The sequence below is a fragment of the Canis lupus genome, chromosome 4 (genome assembly GCF_011100685.1).
Source record: "Canis lupus familiaris isolate Mischka breed German Shepherd chromosome 4, alternate assembly UU_Cfam_GSD_1.0, whole genome shotgun sequence".
Taxonomy (NCBI): domain Eukaryota; kingdom Metazoa; phylum Chordata; class Mammalia; order Carnivora; family Canidae; genus Canis; species Canis lupus.
Genome location: NC_049225.1, coordinates 61,200,352 through 61,215,371, shown reverse-complemented (window position 1 = coordinate 61,215,371; position 15,020 = coordinate 61,200,352). Strand labels below are relative to the sequence as shown.

The 15,020-nt window shown below is 40.1% G+C and overlaps 1 protein-coding gene across 5 annotated transcripts in view; it reads right to left on the bottom strand.

Annotated features, from left to right (window-relative positions):
• Positions 1-15,020, bottom strand: part of HTR4 (5-hydroxytryptamine receptor 4) — a 173,142-nt gene that overhangs the window by 57,185 nt on the left and 100,937 nt on the right. For 3 of the 5 annotated variants that reach the window (XM_038535086.1, XM_038535084.1, XM_038535085.1), the window contains exons 5-7: positions 5,451-5,604; positions 4,520-4,561; positions 1,269-1,837 (exon numbers count right to left, since the gene is read on the bottom strand). In XM_038535086.1, the coding sequence (XP_038391014.1) occupies positions 1,269-1,837; positions 4,520-4,561; positions 5,451-5,604 (765 nt within the window). The remainder of the gene's footprint in view (positions 1-1,268; positions 1,838-4,519; positions 4,562-5,450; positions 5,605-15,020) is intronic. The other 2 variants (XM_038535088.1, XM_038535087.1) reach the window with 1 other exon arrangement.

The following is a 15,020-nucleotide window of genomic DNA, read 5'->3' as shown; positions in this document are numbered from 1 at the left end:
CCCAATTTTCAGCTGCCAAGATAGCTGACTACAGTCATCAGAAAAATTAAATGCTTGTGTCAGGGAAGGAACTGCTTTTTAGAAATTCCTGTGCATCTCAAGGCAAAGAAAAAAATGCGGTTGACAATTTGTTTTGCTACAGGATGAATGCACTTATTTAACACATGGTTTTTCATGGCTGAGAATGACTCTAGCCCAGGCGGCCAGAAAATTCTCAAGGTTTAGAGAAAGGCATCATGACTGGTCACTGAACATCCAGCTTCAAAGTTACTCCCATCTCCATCAACCCAGGTGACCTTGGGTAAACCACTTGACCTTTCCATGCTCTTTCCCATTCCATTGCTTTCCTCATGCTGTTCTATTTGCTAGAATGGCTTCCTTGATTTCTCCTCCAAGTCTCAAATTCTTTCCTTATTTTCTTAAGCCAAGATCAGCTTCTTTCCTCCTCAAATTCCCATTCCCCTGATCCATACCTCCATTACATCATTTATCACGTGGTATTACTGTTGCACGTTTACCCTTCTATTTATTTCATTTATCACATTATTTTGTGGCCATCTAAGGTATCAGGCCATATGTTATTACTAGTGCTCCTACTAATAATATTAATAATACTGTTAGTAGTATTATGAGCGCTTACTATGTGTCAAGCCCTAAATGAATCCATTATCTCTAGTTATCAAAAGTCCTATGAGATGGATGTTACTTTTTTTTTTTTTTTTTTTTTTTTTTTTTTTTTTTTACAATTGAGTAAAATAAAGCCAGGAGAGATTATATAAATGGTTAGTAGTGGCACTAAGAGTCAAAATAAAGTCTCTTTTTACCTTAAAGCCCATGCTGTTAACCACTACTGCAAAACACTACCTATAAGTATTAGTAGATAATATTTACTAAAGGCTTACTAGGTGTCAGGATCTGTACTATGTGCTCTATGCACATTAGCTAATTTGATCCTCACAAAAACTCTGTGATGTAGATATTGTGACTGTGATCTCAAGTTAAAAAAAAAAAATGAAATTGAAGTCCAGAGTGGTTAAATGACTTGCCCAAGGTCACAGAACTGTGGATACTGGATTTGAATATAAGCCAGTCTCCTCCAGGGCCTGAGGCCTTACCCACTACTCTACTTCATGACCAAATAGAATTTTCTTTAATTTTTGTAAACACTGCACAGGTTCTCAAGAACAACCCGTCTGGAAACAAAACTGGAGAGGTACCCGTTCCGATCACGCAAATACACAAAATCTATCAAGCCCCTAAGCACTCACCTTAGCACATGTGTGGATCCATTAATGGTTGTGGTTGAACAGGGGACAGTCTGGCCCAGAATGGAGGGTCTTCGGTAGCGCTCATCATCACAGCAGAGGATGATGAGGAAGGCACGTCTAAAAGACTTATTCAAGAAGGCGTACAGAAAGGGGTTCAACCCAGAGTTGATGTAGCCAAGCCAGAGGAAAGCGGTCCACACCTGCCCAGGAACAGTGTAGTCTATGAATGGATCCACAATATTAGTGACGAAGAATGGAGCCCAGCAGAGGCAGAAGCAACCCATGATGATGCACAGGGTCTTGGCTGCTTTGGTCTCGGTCCTCATGCGATGAGTGCTGTGCTGGTCAGCTGGCTGGGGCCTGCCTTCAGAGGGGGCTCCTGCCCGTTGTAACATCTGGATTTGGTGGGCATGCTCTTTTGCTGTGACGTAGATGCGATAATAGGCCAGCACCATGAGGAGAAATGGGATGTAGAAGGCCACCACAGAGCAGGTGATGGCGTAGGGCTTGTTGACCATGAAGATACAGTACGTAGAGTTGGAGTTTTGGTTGAACTTCCTTTTTTCTATCTGAGAGTTGGAGGGAGAGAAAAAATGAGGGAAAGAAGGGAGGATAGGAAGGAAAAAGTGAAGAGAAAGAAGCAAGAGGGGAGTGATGAAAATTGTGAGAAAAGAAAAAAGATGAAAAAGCCAAGGAAGGATTGGAAAGGAGATAGAAAAGGAGGGGAACAAAGAAGAGCAGGGAAGGTAGGGGAAAACATAAGAGGAAAAAGAGGAGGAAAGAGAGAAGAAGGTTTATCAGCCAAGTTTTCTTTTCCTAATGAGCCTATAGCACATAGAACTGCGAAGGTAGAAAGGGATATGATTGCACTGGGACGCAGAGGGACTGCCACTGCACAAGAGGCTGAAGGTCCCAGGAAAGAGTAGAAATAGGATAAGAACAAAATCATCCTTCATTCTCTCTACCCAACTGAGCACAGAGTTAGTGTCTCCTCCCTTCCCGTCTGCCTGCACACAATATATGTGGTAGTAAAAGTCTTGGAACTGTGGCTCGTCTTCTTCAAGACTATTCTTATACATTAGCATTTCCTATATAAAATTTAGAATTAGCTTATCAATTTCCATACTGGTCTTTGGGGATTTTGATTGGAATTACAATAGAATGATTGAGGAAAATGGACTTCTTTCCCAAGGTAAGCCATCCAATTCACAAATATGGTAATTCTTTCCTTTACTTAAATCCTTTAAAATGTTTTACAGTTTTTTGCTGTAAATGTCTCGCATATTTTTTGTCAGGTTTGTTCCTATGTATTTGACTTGTTATTCTATTGCAAATGGTACCAACTAATCCTAGTTATTTGCTGTCGTTATGTGGAATTCAGTGAAATTTTTCTGTATGGTGACGTATCCAGCAACTCCTTTAAATCCGTTATTAATATTTCATCTCTAGATTCTTACAAATTTTCTCCATAAGTACCCATGTGATCTGCAAATAATAAAAATTTCACTTCTTCCTTTCCAATCTTAAAGCCATTTTTCTTGCATTATTGAACTTGATAAGATCTCCAGTGCAACCCTGAATAGAAGTGGTAATAGTGGATACCATTTTACAGTCTCAGTTTTAGGAGGGGAGTTTCAATATTTTACTATTAAGTATGATATTTGCTGGAAGATTTTTATGGATGCTCTCTTCTATTTTTACTTTGATGAGATTTATTTTAAAAATCATCGATACTGAATTTTGTAAATGAATTTTTGGCAGTAAAGAATGATCATGTGGGTTTTCCCTCTTTCTTTTATTAATATGGTGAATTACAGTCATGGTGTTACATTCCTGGAATAAGCCTCACCAGTATTAGATACTGTAATACACTGGATCTCTTTTAAAGATTGAAGGGCTTTTCTCCCTACTATAAACTCTGTCTGCTGACAGCTCTGAGTTATCAGCCTTATCTAGGAACAGCCCGTGGCTGAAGAGAGCTGTATAATCCAACGACACCTCTCTGTCTGAGGTCAGCCTGCATCCAGTGTGAATGGACATACAAACAAATGTATGAATAATATATATGACACACACATGTTATTTTATTTGTGTCTTATTTAGTGTCTTGTCTCAAGGCATATTATATACCTTCCTATTGAATTCACACTTTTCTAATAATAATGAAATATTTCTCTTCACCTCAAGTAGTATGACTTGCCTTAAATTTATTTTATCACTGATAATAGTATACCTATCCCAGCTTTCTTTTGATTAGTGCTTGAATATTATATTTTCCATTATTTTATATATCAAACTTACTATCACCTTATATTTCATGGGCTCTGTCACAAGCAGCATAATTGTGTATTGATTAGTTGATGAAAATACTGTGACTAGAACTTGCAGGAACCTAACTCTGTATTTCTCCTAGGAGCAAAGATTCAGTATGTGCTAATTCAGCGCTTGTGTAGCTTTATAGAACCTACTTACTGCAAATAGTGAGAATCAACTGTACATGCATTGTGAACACGTGGGTTGTGCTAGCTTCTGTCTAGGTCAATTCAATGTGCAGGTGAGTGGAAGGATATGCAGGGCAATCACAGCATCATGGAGCACATATTAGGCATCTTCACACCACGCAGATACTCCATTCCTCAGTTGCATGAAGTAAATAGGGGATGCCTCTCTCTCACTCTCAAAATGGACAATTCTCTAGATTATTTTCCTTAGAAATTCTATATCCAAAGGTAAGAGTGCTGCACTCTTTTTTTTAAAAGTTCTAATGCACAAAAGCTTATGTTTCCAAATGTCTTCTCCATTAGGGATTAAGTTTAGTACAGAAATTAAGAGCATAGACTCTGGACTGCAGTAAGCCTGGGCATAGCTATAGTCACCACCACTCCCTGCTAATCTGACTATAACTAATAACTTAACCTCTCTTGCTCAGTTTCCTGAGGGCAATAGTAAGATCAACCTCATGGCATTGTTGTAAGGCTTGAGCGAGGTCACAGAAATGATGATTAAGTGAACATGGACTCATCAAATAGTAAATGTTCAACATTTGTTGGCCATAATTATTACTCTACTGGTCACTGGAAACTTGAATTTCATTTCCCTTGCGAATGGCAAAACTGGAAGTTTGAAAGAAGAAGGATAGGATTCAAGAAAATATCCATACAGTCCCCCTTGTATGAATCCCCTTTTACTTCTCGACTCCTTTGTCCCCAGCATTTCTTTCAGAAGCCCAAGGAACTCTTGTTCTGACATACCACATGCAAATCCTGGCCCAGCCTTGGCTTGGATATCCTTTCCTGGACAAAGAACAAGGCAAGATTAGGGGCTGGGAATGTGGTGGAGAGAAGAACAGGCAGCTCCTACTCTAACGGTCTTGGTGGGCTGGAGCCTGCTCTCGATCTCTCATCTCCAGCCCCCTTCCTACCTCAACACATTCCCCATTTCAAAGTGACTGCCTACAACTTCCTTCGGGAATATATATCACTGCCAGTTAACTCCCACCATAACTTCTGATCTTCATTGCAAGTTTGGTACTATAAACATAGTGTGTCAGAGCTGGAAGACTCCTGAAAATCGTCTGGACAGGGGCTGGCAAATGCCCAGCACATGTGCCACATCCTGCTCTCCTACACCCCTGGAGGATACACTCCTCTACTGAAGACCAATGCAGCTTCTCATTGCACTCCTTCAAGGTCAGGGACAGAGCTGGACTCAGGGTCCAAGTCTCTTGACCCCCAGTCCAGGATTGTCTTCATTCTCTGGAAGCCTCCATCCACATGATGTGTTTTCTGCTGGTCACGGGAAGCCAGGAAATGGGATGAAGGCCTCTTGGGGGCACCTCACATACTTCAGGCTCTATAGTCTGAATGCTAAGCATTGAATACCTGTTCTGCTATTTACTGGGCATGTTACGTCACCTTTTTGAGCCTGACTTTTCTCATCTGGATGAGATGAGAGAAGGATGTTGTCAGGATTCTATGTAAAGTCTGAGCATACTTTCTGGAATACAGCAAACATTCCAAAATGTTAACTTGCTTTTTTGTTGTTGTTGTTATTGTTCTCACTTAGACCACTATCAGAATCTGTCTTAGAATATCCACCCAACCTGACATGGTTTGTATTTAGAATCCCAAGCAAATAAAGTTCATCAGCGAGTAAGCTAGTGGGGTCTGCACAGGTACTCACCAAATCAATTATGCCAATATTATTCCAGCCTTGCATTATAGGGAGAAAAGAGATAAACATGGGGATGATCCAGCAGCCTCCCAGCATTAACGCGATGCGCAGAGGGGTCATCTTGTTCCTATAGACCAGAGGCTGGCAGCAGATGGCATAATACCTGGAGAGAGAACAGAAGGTGTGGGTGCCACAGGAAAGGAGGAGTGAGAGGGAGAAGGAGGGAAGAATGATTGAGGAGAAAGAAGAGTGGGGAAGGAGTAGAAGGGAGAAAGGATGTAAGAAAAGGAAATATTGGGAAAGAGGAAAATGAGAGGGGAAGCAGAGAATAAACATAAAGAAGGAAGAAAAGAAAAAATAATGTGGGGGAAGGCAGGGAGAGCCACGTAGTAGAGTAGGGGAAGATGAAGCCAGAGAAGGACAGAGGGAAGAAACAAGCAATTACATAATGAGATGTGATATTGGTCCATGGGTTTCTGTGGACATAAATATCAACCTTAGATCATGTCTGAGAGTCACTGCTGGAGCTGGCTCCACATCCCTCTTCCTCTCACTGTCTCTGAGAAGCTTGATACACACCTGAGAGTCTGCTCTGTCTCACGCATGGTTCCAACACTTACCTTCACGCCTGGACACTTCAGGAGCTTCTGTCCAGCCCTTTCAACCGCAGAGTCCAGGCACCCATAGCCCCCTTTGATAACAAGGTGCCAAGAACGAGATCTCAGATTTGCCCCCATCCTCTTAATCACCTAGCTATCCTGAGGTGAGATTCTAAGTCAGTATTCCAGAGATTCCACTCTTCTCCCCTGCATCAGACTCCTCTAAGGAGATCCAGTTAAAATGCAGATTCCAAGGATCTCTTGAATCAGAGTCTGTTGGTGAGGGAGTTTGCATTTTGACAAGTGGAAGTCATTGCTGCTGTTGCTAAATATGTCCAGCTCCCCCTTCTGGGCACATGTGCTCCCTGGCCTCCTTGTGGTTGGATGGGGCCTAGTGATTGGTCTGGTCAAGAAGTTGTGAACAGACTTGACATGCATTACTTCTGGACTAGACCATTTAATTGTTTCTCTGATGCCAGAATGTAAAATTTCAAACATTTCCTGCTCCATCATGTCCTACCTTCTGGTAGAGACCACCTCATCCTCATTTATTGGGGTCTACTCTCCCTCATGTGACTCACTGCTTACCAGTTTTTGAGTCCATGTTTTGTCAATGTGCTAGCTTTCTTCTTTGTTCCAGATAGAGACGCAACCTGGTCCATTCTGTGATCTGGCCTCTAACTCCAAGACTACTTCTTACGTGTTATTCCAGTCTTAGAGATCATCACTTCTATGCCCAGGCAGTTCAGGGAATTTGACAAGAGGCAAAATACTCCAATAGGTCTATCAGCTACTTGTCTTTGGAAATGTCAAAGAATAAGTGCAAACATAAAGCCTGGGGGATAAGTCTATTCATTAAGATTTTATACCATTTAATGATGAGACACCCCCTTATGTCCCTCATTTTATGCAATTCGCTTTAATTTTTCCCACCTCTTCTTTTCTTTTCTTAATTCAAAGCATAACTAACATAACAATGGCTATATTCTTTGAAGAGGTGGTGAGGTGGTGGTAGGATGAGTTGAGAAAGAGGGTGGAATAAGAAGGAAAGCCTGCTCAGTGTCGGAACATAAGAAGTGGGTGCCTCAGGAGCTGAGAGGGGAGAATTATACCCTTCCCTCCAAGGCATTAGGGAGCAGTTGACCACGACATGCCAGGAGGCTTCCTATGGCCAGCAGCACGGTGAGTGTCCTGACCTGGACCAGAGTACAAGGAACAACAGACCGAAGAATGGGAGAAAGGCTCACCTGGGAACTCATTTTCTCTATCTATAAAACTCACATGGTAGCAGAATATAACTAAAGATAATGCAGTAAGGGAAAGAATCATGATTATCTAGAATTCCCTCCACGATCTTGACTTATAAGAAAGGCAAATCATATCAAAATGACAATTTTTTTTCTGAATGGCTGTATTAATAATCATCAGAGATTTATTATGAACATAGAGTTAACCCTGAATTTGGAGTATGTGAAAAAATTTTCCCCAAACTATGCTCCCTTCTTCATTTCCGGCTAGAGGGTTTAGATTAGACCCTTGGTTTTATCCATTTAGCATCCTTTCTCCTTTCTTTTGGTAATAGCATCCCAAAGCTTTTGGGAATTATCTCTTCTCTGTTGCTTTCAGATTGTTGGGAGCAAATGATGTTGCTCCCAACTTTCCTGGCCAGGTAGTCATCCAATCAGACCTTCTCCTGGGACTCTGAATGCCATGTGGAATGATGGAAAGATGGGGAAGTTAGTGGAGGTCCATTGATACCGCAGCAGCCTCCTCGTGGGGCTGGTAGTAGGTCCTACTCCTTGGATCTTTGGGCAACCATGCTCTTGCCTTTTCAGGTCTTCTCGCTTTAGTTCTTCCTTCAATTAAGTAAGCCACCACATTTCTTTCCAATAAATTCCTTTTGTTATGTAAGCTGGTGTTACTGATTGAGTTGGGTCCCCTCTCCCTTTCCTAAAAGAGATGTTGAAGTCCTAAACCTCAGTACCTTGGAAGATGGCCTTATTTAGGTATAGAGTCTTCACAGAAATAATGAAATAAAAGTAAGGCCATTAGTGTGGGCCTTGATCCAATATGGCTGATGTCCTCATAAAAAGGGAAATTTGGACACAGATTCAGATATGCTCAGAGATGGAGGATTGGGATAAAGCCTCTACAGGACAAGGAAAGCTTATCAGATCAAAGACTGCCATCAAATCACTTGGAGCTAAGAAAAGCCAAGGAAAAATCCTTCCCTACAGGTTTCAGAGAGAGTGTGGCTCTGTTGACACCTTGACTTCAGACTTTTAGCCTTCAGAACTGTGAGACAATACATTTCCTGTTCTAAGTACCCTGTTTGTGGTACTCATTATGACAGCTCCAGCAAACTAACAAAGTTAGCTAAAGTCAATATCTTGCCAGCAAAGTTTCCTGCCTCAGTGAAATGGTTTTGAATGTCAGACATGTCCTTCATAGGTACTTTGTTCTAATATCTTTATTTGATTCAATATACTTTCAGATCATAGTTCAAAGTCATAACATCCCTTCATCTACCATCCCAAAGAAAGCAATTGAGGGCTAAGGGAAGAACAGATGTTACCCCATCTTTGCTGTATAATTTATGATTTTTGAGGCTTAGAACAGATGTTAAGTACACAATTTCAGGAATTTTGGTTGGATCTCCAATGTCACAGAAATTTAAAAGTTCAAGGCAAAATTAAATATCTTGTGGGACAAAAGGTAAGTTTAAGGAAGCAGGACATTTTAGCTGCAAAGAGTCTTTAACTTCCATATATGGATACAGATATTGAGAAGGTTATGTTGAGAAGAGAACAGAATTTACAGAAGAAGACTTTAGAATATGTGGTTATACGATGCTCAAAACTTTTTTGTGAAAGTCTTTCTTTCTAAGTCTTGCTAGGCCAGGGTGATTGCCTGATTCCCATGGCATGATGAATATTCTGTGCACAATAAGATCTCTTCATGTTCAAAGTGAGGGGGAAGATGGGCAAAATAGGTGAAAAAGATTAAGGAATACAAACTTCCAATTATAAAAGAATTGAGTCATAGGAAGGAAAGTACAACATAGGGAATATGGTCAATAATATTGCAATAACCATGTATGCCGACCAATGGCAACTAGACTTACTGTGGTGATCGTTGCATCATGTATGTAAGTGCCAAATCACTATGTTGTACATCTGAGAGTAATATAATACTGTATATCAACTATACTAGAATAAAAAAGTTAATTAAATTTAATTGTTTTTAAATGATCTTTTCATGGTCTGCTATCCAATGTTCTCACTTCCTATAATTCCTAGGTTACTAGGAGCTCCTGCCACAGAGAAGTAAATAATGGTGGCAGATTTCCTTCTAAAGTTCAACTTCAAGGGGGATACTGTGGATGTCATACGCATTTTACCAATCTTTTCCCTGTTTGACCTACACAGTCAGTATGCAAGACAATGGATGCCTGAAAGAAAGTTGCTTGGACAACTCATTCCACAGGGGCTCAGGTGGGATGCATCCATGGTTTCTTATACACACAGTTGTAGAAAATGGCTCTTACATGATGTGGGGTGGTTGGGTAAGCCTGAGAAAAGTCCTTTATCTCCTACTTTAAAAATCACCAATCAGTAAAAGGAAAAAAAAATTTTTTTATTTTATTTAAATGGGATTGACTAAGTTTCAAATGATAGGTATGGATGAATGAGAAAAATACCAAATTGTGTCTAGATATCCATTTGACTTGAATCTTCTATACATCATTTTCAGCCTGATACTGTCTTATGTAGACATAATTTGATTTTTAAGTGCCATGGAGTAGAAATATAAGGTTTTCATATGGAGATCAGATTATAGCAACCATTTTACCGACGGGTTCAAGATTCTTACCAAGGCTTTGGCACTCTTGAGGCAGCTGACCTGAATAAGCCACCTCATATGCTTCTATCTTTCCTGATTAGCTTTTAATCTTTGCTTTCTAGCAATGAATCGAGCAAAATAAATATCCTTTTGAAGCCTGCTTTCAAGAATCTAAATTAAGTAGGTGAGAATAAATATCACTGAATAAAATGATTAATGAAAATTGAGTCCATGTATTAATTGACTAAAGGAGTTTCCTTTAAAATTCTAACCTCTGTCTATGGATCAGGGACCAGACAGAAATCTGATAACTTGATTGCTACCTGTCATGGTTGCTTTTTAATTCCTATATTTGGATTGTAATACCCTTGCAAATAACAAAAACATTTACCCTATAATGAACTGCCCCCCAAACACATATGATACCACGAAGCAGAAGAAGCTAAATTTGCAAGCTCTTTGGATATCAGGCAAAGTGCACTGGCTGAGTTAATAGTTACTTCACATATACTGACCAAGGGCTCTCCCTGTATTATCTACTTAGTCTTCACAACTCCTCCTGAGACAGGAACTATAAGGGCACCCGTTTCATAGATGAGGAAACAAACACACAGATGTGTCAGGATGTGCCCAAGGTAAGAGCTGAGCTGGGATCTAGTCCAGGCAGTTTGACTCAAGGGCCAGAACATCAACTTCACACTATCACTTCACTCTGCTACCTTCCCTAAGTCTGCAAGGGATTAGGGTTAGTCTAATTCTTTAAAAGCCATATTAGAAGTAATCAAAAACACTGAATCTCAGAACTTGTAGAACCCTCAGAATCCCGAAATCCCCAAATCCTTTCTAAAAGAAAATGTATCCAAGCCTGTCTGAATGTACGAGGGACTAGATATTCACCAAACCCCACTGCACTACTTTCTAAATTTGAGAATATCCTGAAGTTAAGAAAGTTTCTTCCACAATTGATTATCTGTACCTCCAGTTTTACCCTCTGGCTCAATTAGAAATTTCTATCTCTAATTCTTTTTCTGCACAATGGTCCTACAGACATCTGAAGAGAGCTTTCACATTTTTCTGAAGTCTTACTTTCTATAGGAAAAATATACCTAGTTGTATTCAACCCCGGTTGATTTTGCTCAACAAGAGGTATTTGGCAATATCTGGAGACATTTGTTGTTGTGACAGCTGGGAAGAGTGATGCTATTGGCAACCAGTGAGTTGAGGTCAGAGATGCTAAATGTTTTACAACAGACAAGACAGACCCCACTCCCTAACAAAGAATCCTCTAATTTACAGCATCCCCAGTGGTAAGGTTGAGAAACCCTGGTTTAGGAGAGGTGATGTGCACTTACAGTAGGGGCTCCCTGTCCTCTGCATATGTTGTAGTGTGCAACTACCTCTTAAGTGTGGATGTCACAATGATAGCACAGTACTCTAGGGCATTCTATACAGACCAGAGAAGACTAGTACATTGTCATCCACCCTGCTCACCATAACTAATACAGCCTGGGGGACACCCAGAAGTACAAGACAATTACACTGCCTCCAAAGAACTGTTATTTACAATAGGATGTGAGAAAAGTTTGCCTCATCTGATTTATAAGTTCCAGAAATGTTTGCCTTATTTACCAATATATCCCCAATGCCTTGTACAATGCTAAGCAGAGTAGATGCTCACAGAATGGGTTGAATAAATAATAAACCCTTAGTCACTACCATTTAAAGTAAATTCCATTACAACATGAGACCGTTTTGGAGATCTAATGGTAATATTTAGTAGAGAGATGAGAGAGTTTTCTCCAACAAGTGTCTTTTAAGGTGGACACCACAGACTGGGTAAGGATGGTAGAGGACAAAGTGTAATCCATGTACTATAAACAGTATGGACAAAGGCCAGGAGACAGAAACTATATAAATATAATAAATCCATAAATCTATATCCATGTATCCACATAGCCATATAAACATAAAAAGAGTACAAATTAGCTGGACCACAGAGTGTTTTAAGGAAGTAGAAAAATACATCCAAAAAGGCTGGCTGAAGGGCAGTGGTTCTCAAACTATAGCATGCAACAGAATCACCTGGAGGGTTTGCTGAAACACAGGTTGTGGAAGATCTGGAATGGGGCCCAAGAATTTAGATTTCTGATATGTTCTTGGGTGACACTGCTGCTGGTGGTTTGGGGACTCAGAACCAATGTCTCAGAAGTTTTCGAATGCTCTGCCAGGATGAGTCACCAAAGCTTTTTTGAACTGGAAAATGTCCATTGCAATCAACACCACTGCATGCCTTACTTAAAGGAGCTGAATTACAACAAATTCAAGAAAAAGGATTGTTTTTTCACAAGCTAGGTGGATAGTGTTCATCAGGGAAAGCAGTTTGGTCTCATCTCCAGAATACATTTATCTGCAAGGTCTGTCCTCTAGACTTCCACTGAACAAGTCCCATTCCTCTTTAATCAGAAAACTTTTACAAAGTGGTTAAAAGAATGTTCAAGTGACTAGTGAGGTTCCAGATGGCCAGGATTAACTAAGATGTGGCATGGCTTTTTTCAAAGAAATGTTTTATGCAAAAACATTTCAAACTATTGCTTATAAAACTCCATTAAAATCCCCTTTGATAGACCAGCCACCAGTTTCCCCAACTGCAGCCGTGTGTAAACGTGGGATCAAATTGCTTTTAAATGCCTCTGGGGACACAATTTACTTTGACAACTCTTAGAAGACAGTCATGTATTTTAAGCTCCATGCTAATCTCCTCCCCACTCGTCCTGCAATTAAGGAAAATTCTTTCCTCCTCACTTCCTGCCATCCAACCACAGGGAAAGCAGGAGCAAGGAGAATAACTTGGAACCTTGGATTCTCAGAATTAGAGGAGATTTTAGCAGTCAGCTTTATGTCTTTATCTGAGTATCATGTCTCCCGGCCTTAATCATTTTTTATCTCTGTGGTCTCAGGATCAGTTATGTTACGTCTCAACTTTTCAGTTTCCGCGTGTGTAATGTGGGAATCATTATGTCTACCTCACTGATTGACGATGAGAACTGATGAAATAATGTTTAAAACAGAAAGTCCCTGGCACATAAGGCTTAATAGTAGTTATTATTTCTCCTTCTGATCTTTTACTTATATATAGAAGTATATAGAAGTATATATAAATAAGTATATATATATGTATATATATAAGTAAAAGATCAGAGACGGTATATATATATATACACATATATATATATATATATATATATATATATATATATATATATAAATTCCAATAGATTCAAATACATTTTGGAATCAGGGGCTTTAAATTATTTAACATATAAAATGAAAGTCACCTGGTTGAACATGGCTCCTAGTAGTCAATTATAAGAAACAAAATGGTGAATGAGTTTGACCCTAAAGGTGTATGGAAGTATTGAGACCATGCTGGTTGCCAACAATGAAGCTGATTATGTCTAGTATCCCCTTATGGACTTAATCCAGGCCCAGCTCTCCTACCTGAGATGATTGAAGACAACATCCTATATGGTCACTGAGATCAAATGTCTACTCAAGATCAACTAAAGAAAGAAATGTCAACTGCAGGAGAAAAAGAAATGAAGTAGCAGCTGGCTGCTAAGACCAAGTATTGAAACGGGATCAGGAAAACAAACCTTTTACAACAGATTTTTTTTTTCTCCCTACAGTTCCTAATTCATAAAGCACAAGCTAATGGTCTTCAGGACTTTGGACTAAGAGAATAAAGAGCTCCACTGAATCAGTAAGTTTATTAGTTACAAGGGGCATTTTGCCTTTAGCAAGAAAATCGGTTCTAGTCCCAACTCTCTTATAGGTATTCCTTCCAACATTTGACAAATCACTTGGTGTCTTTGCATCTGTTTTCTTATGTGTAAAAGGGGATTAATTACATCTCAGTTTTGTTTTGGTTTTTTAGAGTTGTAATTGTGTTGGAATAAAGACGGCCATAAATTCTTTGACACTTCCCATACACAGATGGAGAGTCTGTCCCTTCCCTTGGATGTAGGCTGCCTTGTGACTGCTGTGACGGAGATACATTAGAAGTATTGTACGCCAGTCCCAAGACTAATTTTTAAGAGGGCTCTTGGTTTCTCAGAGGGAAGAGGGAGAGGAGCCCAGCTTAGCCCAGCTTTACAAGTGACCCCATCAAGGTGCCATGCATGTGATAAATTGCCTTGAACCCTCCAGGCTAGTCTAGTCTTCAGCTAAACTTTGGCCACGCCCAAATTCCCGATGCACAGAATTGTGAGATCTATATAATAATGCATTGTTGTTTAAGCCATTAAGTTTTGGGGTAGATGTTCTAGATGAGCGCAATAAGTAAACAAGTAATATACAGTCTGGTGTGATTGTGAGGTTCATTGGCTGGATAGCAGTACTCCCTCCAGTAGGGGGATCTAGCCACATTTTGTGGCAGAGCTCTGGATAAAGAGATATATGTTTCTGCTTGTAGTAATTGGTTTTACAGTATTTCAGTTGCTCTGGTTCCCCTTTGAAGAGGTGAAGAAGCAGCAGCAGCTTCAAGAAAAAGCTAAAGGGCTTTCCTTTGCTCCCCTAGGGGCTTGGCAAGTGGCCAGTCACCTAGAGGATTAGTGAAGAAGGCCACAGCAGGGATATTCATCAGGAGCCAAGGACATGAAGGGGGGCTGAGAATGTAGCCAAGAAAAGAGGGAGAACTTCAGGTTCCAGGAAGAAAAAAATATGGGGGTGGGAGGATATGGAGAGACTCTTCTCCATCAAAGATCTGAAAGACATTACACTAGGTCTTTGCAGGAGTCATAATCCCATGTGCAATCTGCAGATTTAATGCTTACTGTGCTCCTCTCTGTTAAATATTCTTCTGTACCTTCAGGATAAAAAAAAAACTTGAAAGAAAGGGCATATCAGCTATCTAGGAAAGGGTCTTCTTGAGTTATTATAGACTAAAGAAAAACAGGTTATCTGCCAAAAATGTCAACTGAAAACATCCTGCCAGGACTTACTGGACACACACACAGATTTCCAAGGTATGTATACTTTACTACATGTATGAGTTGGCCAATCTGCCAGTGGACTGAATGACTGTCCCACCTACCCTTCCAGACTCAGCTGAAGGGTTATATCACCTTGAAAGTTCCTT